This window comes from Bremia lactucae, assembly GCF_004359215.1.
Source record: "Bremia lactucae strain SF5 chromosome Unknown BlacSF5_NotPlaced_43_SHOA01000007.1_60626bp, whole genome shotgun sequence".
NCBI classification, from domain to species: Eukaryota; Oomycota; class Peronosporomycetes; order Peronosporales; family Peronosporaceae; genus Bremia; species Bremia lactucae.
Genome location: NW_027152056.1, coordinates 22547 through 31551, shown reverse-complemented (window position 1 = coordinate 31551; position 9005 = coordinate 22547). Strand labels below are relative to the sequence as shown.

Genomic DNA, 9005 nt, shown 5'->3' with positions numbered 1-9005 from the left:
CCCACTTAATAATTTCATCTGGTGTAACCATAACTATAGAACTGACAAAAGATAAAGTCAATTCGAAAAGTAAATGTTGTTGTTATATGCATCAGCGATGCTGATGTGTGAGGTCCAGGAGGATAAGGAGAAAAAAAGGAAAAATAATAATTGCATGTTGCTTCGGGCGTGTGACGTTAATTAGCGTAAGGTGCCGTGAGCAGCGAAGAAAGAGGCCTACGAGGTGGATTGCATAATGCTACGGTGGTTTTTTTAGACTTAAATCGCATATTGGGATCGCTAAGCTGGTCATGATCTGATTTAACGGGGCACTACGACTTGTACTGCTTCAGTACAAGTCCACTTCGCACTGCTTCAGTTGCGAGTGGTGCCTTACGTTATTTCACGTACACTAGTACGTGCAGAGGAAGACTCTCTTTAAGGTAACTAGCTTAAAGAGGGTCAAATGAAAAATGTATTATTATAATTAAGTGTCTCTCTTTCTATCTTGTAAATGCTAACTTAATTATTATCTGATACTAAACATGTAACTGAATTCTTATTTTTATCTTGTCTGTATCTCTCTTTGTTTATCTCTACAGCTGATTAGTCTGCGGAATAAATAGATATAACGGTCTATACCTATTTATGGATACTAATACTGAACATTACTATATAAAGTAATATCCTCTAAATGTTATCTACCTTTTAGATAATATATTATTTAACAACCTTTAAGTGTTAATTTTATGTAGCGATACACCCCGTTACATCTGACGTCTTGTTGAATACCCTCCATAGATAATATTTTGATGTTTTATTGAATTCCGAAGAGATAAATGTCGTCGAGCCATCGTCGACGCTACCGAAGTCCGTCTCGTCGACGTAGCCGCAGCCGCAGCCGTAACCGCAGCCGTAGTCGCCCACCTCACCGAAGATCAAGGCGCCGTTTAAGCCTTAGCAGAAGTCAATGCTCTCCGTCGCGGTCCCGTTCTCCGCATCGAGGGCATCATGAACCATCGCGGTTACATGGGAATCGAGAGCCAATGGGACGCTATGGACCTTCAATCGACTTAAGCGTGAGCAGGGGCAGGAGTGGCAGGTTTCGCAAAAGTTACGGCTACAATGGACAGAATGATGATGATTTTTTTGAAGAAAGAAAGCAACAACGAGAAGCGATTGATTTCAGTATCTGGGCAGGCATTCCGAGCCCTCCTTCCGTGAAGAAAAGGATGAAAAGGATAGCTAAGGTGAAACTTACTCCATCCGTGTCACCTTCTCGGCCAAATGTGTCGGATGAGTCGCGAGCAGATTCGAGTTCAGAGAGCTCAATTACAAGAATCGGGGAGGAGCGACGTCGATGCAAGAGCAAGAGCAAAAAAAAATCGAAGTCGAAGTCCAAACATCAAGGAAAGCATAAAAATAGAAGCAAGAGCAACAACAAAAAGAGGCCGAAAAAGCGAAGGCACGACAACCGTCTTCGGTCGTACAGCGGGAGCGAAAGCGATGGCAGTTGCAGCGGCAATGAGCACGATCAGCCGGTGACTTCAAATATGTCGAAAAGAAGGACATCAAGTGACGACAGTCGTGATAGCAGCAGCAAGATCAATGAAAGCGAGAAGTGCAAAGCTAACGATACTCAAGTAGCGGAGCAAAGGACTCTAAATAATGACGAGACTGGCGATGAGATTGGACCGAAGCCTCTTATAGGTGCAGGCGACGAAACAATTGCTGGTTCGCTCATGAATTACGGTAAGGCATTGCTCCCTGGTGAAGGGGCTGCTATCGCGCAGTTTGTGCAAAAGAACATGCGTATTCCACGTCGTGGCGAAGTAGGCTGGAATGGTGAAGAAATTGAAAACCTGGAAAACTTGGGCTATGTGATGAGTGGCAGTCGGCACAAGCGCATGAATGCAGTTCGCATACGAAAAGAAAATCAGGTCTACACTGCTGAAGAGAAACGAGCTCTTGCGCTAATTAACTTTGAGGAGAAGCAGCAGCGTGAAAATGCTATCATGAATGATTTCAAAGAGATGCTAACCGCGCGGCTTACAAAAAAGCACGGCTCTCGACTTGTGGAAGACATGGAGTCAGCGGCAAAATAATAGGTATTCTATTTGGATCTGTGTGCGATCCAAGAAATGCTTCATAAATTACTTTGTAGGGTTGTATCCAAATTATGATTGTATGCAGCACCGCCGATCTCTATCAGCCAGAACTTATGCAGAAAATCTCCCTTTTTGGATCAAACAGATGGAAATGTCCATTGATTCCTAGATCATAAAAGGTAGGCTCCTTCGTCATTGCCAGATGTGCAACCTTCTCAATAAGGCAAGCTAGAATTAAAGCATTCGAAAAAACTTTTCTAGCGTAATACATTGTTCACTGCATACGCCTAGATGGCTGAAAGCTGACAGGCACTGCTTCATTTCAATCGAGCTCTAGCACGCTAAAGAAATCGCAGTTATCGTTTCAAAGCAATGATATCGTTAAACACCACAATGACAAACGCAAACAAAAAACGCTGTTGTATTTAAGCTGCTCCTAACAATGACCTTTAAACAAGTTAGTTGAAGTTTATTCCCTGGGCAAGTGGAAGCTCTTTGCTATAGTTAATTGTGCACGTCGAGCGACGCATGTACTGCTTCCATGCATCACTGCCCGACTCGCGACCGCCACCAGTGTCCTTTTCACCGCCGAAGGCTCCCCCGATCTCAGCACCGCTAGGTCCAATGTTTATGTTTACTATGCCACAATCCGATCCCAGAGGGCCCGTCCACTTAAAAATTGCGGCCTGGCTTTTCGTAAATAAAGACGATGATAGACCTTGTGGGACAGCGTTATTCATTTCGATCGCTTCTTCAAGAGTACGAAACTTCAACGCGTACAAAATTGGCGCAAAAATTTCCTGTTGAACAATCGCAGCATCATGGGCTATAGAAACAATCGCTGGCTCTACAAAGTAGCCCTCGCTTTCGATCTTGTTGCCGCCGGTAAGAATCTACACAGCCAAGTTAGAACCCCGGCCTTATGCAAGTTGTGAGCTCATTAAGGACGTACCTTGCCTCCCTGCTTTTTAATAGTATCGATTCCGTCTAGGTAATTCTGGACAGCCATCTTGTTATGCAGTGGGCCACAAAGAACTCCATCGTTTAAAGGATCACCAATCTTCACGTTCTGATACGCGAGAACCAGACGTTGAAGAAAATCATCATGGATTTTTTCGTGAAGTAAAAGACGGCGAAGCGACGTGCAACGCTGGCCAGCCGTTCCAACAGCAGAGAACAGCGTTGCTCGAAGTGCCATTTCTAGATCTGCATCCTTATCCACGATCATTGCGTTGTTGCCCCCCAGCTCTAAAATCGTCTTGCCAAAGCGAGACGAGACGACTTCATTCACTCGGCGACCCACCTTCGTAGAGCCCGTAAAAGAGATAAGCTCCATCGTCTTATCGTGTACCATCGCCTCACCCACTTCCACACCAGTTCCGCAGACCAGCGAGGCGATAGCACCAGGATGTCCGTTGCGCTCCAAGACGTCGGCAATAATCTTAGTACATGCCACTGACGTTAGGGAGAGCGATTCGGATGGTTTCCAAAGCTGAGTATTACCGCACACAAGACTAAGCGCTGCATTCCAGAATAGCACGGCGCAAGGAAAGTTAAAGGATGTAATAATTCCCACGTGGCCCTTGAGAGGATTAAAGCGCTCCATCATAAAGTGACCTGGACGCTCGGATGGAATTACTGAGCCATTTAAGGTGCGGCTCAGTCCCACAGCGAAATCGCAAATGTCAATAGCTTCCTGTACCTCACCAACGCCCTAAATACAAAACAAAGCGGGGATATATCCGAGATTTAAGGAAAGCTTAGCTATTTCTTTCCAGGCTAATGCATTGCTCCGAATATCGCACCTCTACGTAAATTTTGCCCATCTCTAGAGCAATAAGCTTGCCTAGTGCGTCCCGCTTGTTCCGAAGCTCCTCTCCAATCTGTCGCACAATCTCTCCACGTTTTGGGGCGGGCAGATTGCACCAGAGAGGCTTGGCATCATCCATTGCAGCCACCACTTTATGGTAGTCGGACTTGGTACCAGATCGTATACTGGCGATAGGCTGTCCATTTACGGGGCTCAAGGATGTATACAAATTACCGCTGCCAAACCATCGGCCATTATACACACCGCAGTTCTCCTCCTCGAGGCCAAGCTCCGATAGATACGGGAATTGCGCGAGGCGGCTTGGGGCCACGGACATGCGCCGATGCGCTAGTTGATTTATCATGCAAACAGAACGAGCATTTTTCCCACCCAAGCCAAGCATTGCTCCGTTAGATTACGGTTAGTAGCGGCTAAATCCAAAAGATGAACAAATGCTGATTTTGTCCTCGAACATAGGGAATGCTTGTCACGACAAGTTATTTTTACGAAAAGTTTACATTCTTCTAACTGAAAGAATTTAGAGTGTTTTTTATTAATATCCCGTCAGTTCTCTGGTAAATCCCTTTGTTTTATATCTCTCTACATGATTGGCTAATTTTCAAGCTAAAAAAAATACCATAGACTTCTGCTTTTTCTCAGTAAAACTAACGATAAATGTCCTAACATTTCCATAAATTAACAAAACACGTAATTCTTTAACTAAATTAAAGTGGGCCACACAGCTTCATGGTCCACGTAGAAGTTCAATACCTTCTCACTTCAGAAACCACAACCGCCTCACGCCACTGAATCCCACAGCTTTTTCATTACCGCAACGTTTCGACATTCATATTGAGCCATTTTTCACTAATTTCAACATTTTTATCTCCAAAATCCCGCAATGAACGCACCACCGACGCTTCCTTGGAATAAGCAAAAGCAGCCTTTCAGAATAGCGCTTATCACAAAGACCTCGAAAGTGCTCTCGGCCGTCATATTTAATTCGAAGAACGAGTGGCACGAAAAATACCAAGAAGCGCAAAAAATTGACGTCCGTAGTCACTTTTTTGATGCCCACACACAATAGGGAGCATATGTTCTTGCTGTCAAAACGCACAAAAAGGGTAGGTAATAGGGAAAATGAAGAAGCTGGAGCTTAAATTTTCGACTGCGTGTGGGTAATTGCCAACGTGTGCATTCTAGCCTCATCATCGGCTATTTTGCTCAAGGGTATCATATACTATTATGAGTATCTCCAAATGTGGCGACCAGGAACCTCAAATACTAAATCAGTGTACATTTGATTTCCTTATCATACGCATCACATTTGATGCCGAAGAGAAGGCATATGCACCCAGGTACGGGTTTATCTCAATGTGTCTATGTGGTTGCTTAAAGATCGAAGGCATTTGTCCACTTAAAATTGATTCCTGTGCCGAAGGCGTCGCTTTGCTCAGATCTTAATTTGCTCTTAGCAACGACCGCATAAGCCAAAATTATTGTGCTCGTCACTTTTGAAGAGCGGTTCGCTCGATGCTGCATGTATGTCAATGGCAACCACTTAACGGATGTAATATAGTAGTTTGTATTAGCTGCAACTTTCCTACATTGATGCTTAATAAAGTCCAGCGTCACAGCAAAGCCACGAATGCATGCCCTGAATACTATGTCAAATAATTACCACCTTTTTTTAAGACTCGGTATTTCACTGCCTCAATTAATTTTATTGATATTGCATTTTTTTTTTTGAAGCTGACGTTGTTTCTGTGTTGCAGTGATCATCATTCTTCTTTTACGGACTACACCGCACTTACCCATTATCCGAAGTGATAGGCGAGGATACAATGGAAAAAGCGAACTCTCCACGAGTGGAGCTTAATGAAGAAGCCGTTAGGCTGCCTCGTTACGATATCCCACCCCCATACAGAGCCGTGAGTTTCGCCACAGTGAATGATTTCCGTCCTAGCAGTAAGCTGTCAAGCTCTGGGGGGTCAAGAGGCTCCACATTGTCTGAAGTCACGGCCAGGTTATCATTTCTCATCATGGCTGTGGCAGAGAATCGTGCCCGAGAAATAGGTTATACATGTATTATTATATTCATGAGAAACATCAGCTTATATGGTTCTTATAGGGATATGTGCAATCGATTTGGTCTCACCATACGAGCTTCTTCTATGGACTATTATCGACTCACACTCTTACGTGGACACAATTTCGCTTCTAGAGGCGTACAAGGTTTTGAAAGTCTCATTGCACATCGTAGGATGGCTTATTTATTTGGTCAATTTTGCCACTTAGCCTGTGGAAGTTCTCGTGGTTGAGACGTCTAAGACTCGAAAAATTAACGAAGAGATTACAAAGCGCTTTGCTGGGTCAAGTTGCCGAGTGATACCTCTTGCTCGAAAGTATTTCAAGTGGGTCTCGGATTCTGGCAGCTATACCTTTCCTTATTCAAATGTTGGGTATACTGCAGCCAGACAAAAGGTGCGGAAGACATAAAACGTGTGATGGCAAATAATGTTGATATAAACATCGGACGGGTACGCTACAGCAAACATTTTTTTTTTAAATACTGAGCTGCCAATGATAGAACTATGTCGCAATGGCCTCAGTGGCTTGCGTGATGGAATACATAGAGTACATTCAAGGCGTTTACGTTGTCGAAAAGAGCATGAAGGTAGCTTTTATCTTGAAATGTCCCGACAGTTCACTTGTTAACGGCTTCACCAGGTTGTTATTAGCCCATCGACGCAGAAGCTTCTGATGGATCAAGCAACAATTTCTTCTCTAGAACTAGTTAAAGGCGCTCGAGAACGAAATGATAGCCAGGTACTTATAACGGCACAGATTCACCACCTATGGATCGTTCACTTTTTTTAACACTTGACGTGCTAGTCTCTTTGCAAAATGCTTAACAGTACTCAAACCTCAGCTGGAAACCGGTTATTACGATCAACAGTACGTTGAAAATCATACTGTCATTGTATGCACTTTAAATAAATAAGTTAATTTTGGCATTCAGATGCTGCAGCCAACGTGTCACCTGAAAACTATGTATTTATTTCTTCTGCGTTTAATATTTTTCGTTGCACCAACAATAGTTCTGCCTTTGAATCTTAGTCAGGCGCGTCAAGAAGTTGTTGGAATATTCTTGGACAATCCAGCGTGGTTTTTCGATGTTATGGATCAGCTGCATCAATTCGTTGATTTAGATCGACTCCTCGTAAGTTACCGCACACAATCACACGCTTAAAAATTATGCGTTAATCTCATTCGCTCGTAAAAGAGTCAGCTTGTACTTGTTCCAAAAGCCGTTACCCCTCGAGTGTCAAAAATTGCTATAGGCAGCGTGATAGCACTTAAGCACACCCTAGGATGTCTACCAAAAATGGTTGCTTGCTTGGAAAATACCTCGCTAAGACTAAACCAGCCATGTCATTTACTTAACTCAATCATTCAAAGGTATAACTCGATTCCGTAATCAACTTAAAGCATTGTTGACTTGTAATTTGCCAAGCTTGCGTGACGAGCAATTTGCAAAGATTAAAGCCGACATTGAGCGAATAGTAAACGAGAGGTACAATATATTTTGCGCGATCCCGTTGCTTATGGTCTGATTGCAATCTGCGAAAGGGTCAAAGTTTGCCATTCTGCCGCCCAGAAGCGCATACAAGAATGTTTTGCAGTCCGAGCGGGTGTCGATGGCATGCTTGATGTCGCACGGCGAACTTATCTTGACACGATCGAAAAAATTCACGACATCGTTCATTCGTACAAGGAAAATGTCGGCATCCCGATTCGGCTCAATTACACGTAAGCTAGGCAACTGTTACTGCTGTCGTGCACTTAAGATAACCTATTGAAAATGTGATATAGAGCAAAACGAGGATATCACTTGTCTCTTCCCGCCAACACTAGAGACTTACCTGCAAGCTTCATCGAGCGAGTGACATCAAAAACTGGTGTTGACAAAGTTCAGTTTTAAAGTAACGCTGTCGTGTTTCTGATGTGTGATGTGACTCGGCAGTGATTTGTTGCTCAACGAAAGCACTAATTTCGCTCAATGTGAGACTCAACGAAGCCGTTACCGCAGTTTACAAGTTATCGAGCGGTGTAATACAGCAGCTCCTTGATAGGATTCGTCCACAGTCTTCAACGATGCATGCGATGGTCGAAAGCATCGCACTTCTCGACATGCTTCTTAGGTAAAGCCATCAAATTAGCTCTGCAATGTTGACAACAAAATGCTAACTCGTTATTACAGCTTCGTTAATGTCGTTGCCCTCTCGCCACCAGATCAGCCATGTATAATTGCTACTATTTATTATAATTAATTTCTCACGAGGCAGCTGTTGTGTATAGACATACGACCGACTGTCACTGAGCATGGGAATTTGATAATCAAAAATGGCCGGCATCCACTCGTTCAGCGTGTTTTGAGAAACCGATCATACATTCCAAGCGACACCGTAAGATCTTACCAGATTGCACCTTTATTTGATTTTGCTGACTTGTGATGAAAAGTTTTTTGATCCATTGAGCACGTTTCACAGTAAGTTAATCAGAGAGAAGCAAAAGCTTAGTCAAAATACTAAATTTCGCTCGAAAAGTTATCACTGGCCCGAATTGTGCGGGCAAATCGACTTATCTGCGAGCTCTAGCACTCATCACGATTATGGCACAAATGGGGTGCTATATTCCTGCTGCGGAAGCAACTATTCCGATTCGAGATCGTATTTGTACCAGGTTTGGGACGTCGGATGATATGGAAGAAAATGCCAGCTCTTTTGCAGTCGAAATGACTGAGACGGCGTTCATCTTGGAAACATGCACCTCGAGGTCTTTGGTACTGCTTGATGAATTGGGCAGAGGAACGGCCAACGATGAAGGTGCTGCGATTGCATGGAGCATCAGCGAGGAGTTGATTCGGAGAGGATCGTATACAAGCTTTGCTACGCACTATCACCAACTCAATTATCTCGCTCAGTTGTACCCTCGCTGCCGATGCTTTCATATCGGAAATGGGTTAAACACGGTGCGTGGTTAATATCTAGAATATGATGGCAACCTTATATTTGCCTTGGTGCCAGAATTCCGTGCAATTTAGG

At 43.7% G+C, this 9005-nt stretch overlaps 5 protein-coding genes across 5 annotated transcripts; 4 read left to right on the top strand and 1 right to left on the bottom strand.

Moving 5' to 3' along the window:
- Nucleotides 1-818: 818 nt before the first annotated feature.
- On the top strand, nucleotides 819-2084 carry CCR75_006648 (uncharacterized protein; the record flags this gene model as incomplete). Its single annotated transcript, XM_067964716.1, has 1 exon — nucleotides 819-2084. One exon carries the CDS (start codon nucleotides 819-821, stop codon nucleotides 2082-2084), a length of 1266 nt encoding a protein of 421 aa, XP_067820530.1.
- A 401-nt stretch (nucleotides 2085-2485) lies between these two features.
- CCR75_006647 (uncharacterized protein) lies at nucleotides 2486-4325 on the bottom strand. Its single transcript, XM_067964715.1, has 3 exons — nucleotides 3893-4325; nucleotides 3040-3801; nucleotides 2486-2980 (listed from the first exon to the last, which is right to left on the bottom strand). Exons 1-3 carry the CDS (start codon nucleotides 4298-4300, stop codon nucleotides 2546-2548), a joined length of 1605 nt encoding a protein of 534 aa, XP_067820525.1. The 5' UTR covers nucleotides 4301-4325; the 3' UTR covers nucleotides 2486-2545.
- Nucleotides 4326-4798: 473 nt separating this feature from the next.
- On the top strand, nucleotides 4799-4984 carry CCR75_006646 (uncharacterized protein; the record flags this gene model as incomplete). Its single annotated transcript, XM_067964714.1, has 1 exon — nucleotides 4799-4984. The coding sequence occupies one exon, from the start codon at nucleotides 4799-4801 to the stop codon at nucleotides 4982-4984; it is 186 nt and encodes a 61-aa protein (XP_067820526.1).
- A 158-nt stretch (nucleotides 4985-5142) lies between these two features.
- CCR75_006645 (uncharacterized protein) lies at nucleotides 5143-5386 on the top strand (the record flags this gene model as incomplete). The annotated part of the gene is made up of 2 exons (XM_067964713.1): nucleotides 5143-5255; nucleotides 5296-5386. 2 exons carry the CDS (start codon nucleotides 5143-5145, stop codon nucleotides 5384-5386), a joined length of 204 nt encoding a protein of 67 aa, XP_067820527.1.
- A 346-nt stretch (nucleotides 5387-5732) lies between these two features.
- On the top strand, nucleotides 5733-8408 carry CCR75_006644 (uncharacterized protein). Its single transcript, XM_067964712.1, is given in 13 exon segments — nucleotides 5733-5973; nucleotides 6029-6132; nucleotides 6196-6359; nucleotides 6371-6437; nucleotides 6488-6574; nucleotides 6628-6726; nucleotides 6793-6855; nucleotides 6920-7120; nucleotides 7184-7331; nucleotides 7360-7474; nucleotides 7531-7710; nucleotides 7774-7859; nucleotides 7925-8408. 13 exon segments carry the CDS (start codon nucleotides 5742-5744, stop codon nucleotides 8104-8106), a joined length of 1728 nt encoding a protein of 575 aa, XP_067820528.1. The 5' UTR covers nucleotides 5733-5741; the 3' UTR covers nucleotides 8107-8408.
- Nucleotides 8409-9005: the final 597 nt, after the last annotated feature.

Excerpts from the sequence above, each read along its gene's own strand:
- CCR75_006644 (XM_067964712.1), top strand. The coding sequence starts at position 5,742 with ATGGAAAAAGCGAACTCTCCACGAGTGGAGCTTAATGAAGAAGCCGTT. Across the intron at positions 6,133-6,195 it reads CGCTTCTAGAGGCGTACAAG|CCTGTGGAAGTTCTCGTGGT; the intron begins GTTTTGAAAGTC and ends TTTGCCACTTAG. Across the intron at positions 6,727-6,792 it reads GAGAACGAAATGATAGCCAG|TCTCTTTGCAAAATGCTTAA; the intron begins GTACTTATAACG and ends TTGACGTGCTAG.
- CCR75_006647 (XM_067964715.1), bottom strand. The coding sequence starts at position 4,300 with ATGCTTGGCTTGGGTGGGAAAAATGCTCGTTCTGTTTGCATGATAAAT. Across the intron at positions 3,802-3,892 it reads TGGGCAAAATTTACGTAGAG|GGCGTTGGTGAGGTACAGGA; the intron begins GTGCGATATTCG and ends TTTTGTATTTAG. Across the intron at positions 2,981-3,039 it reads TTAAAAAGCAGGGAGGCAAG|ATTCTTACCGGCGGCAACAA; the intron begins GTACGTCCTTAA and ends TTGGCTGTGTAG.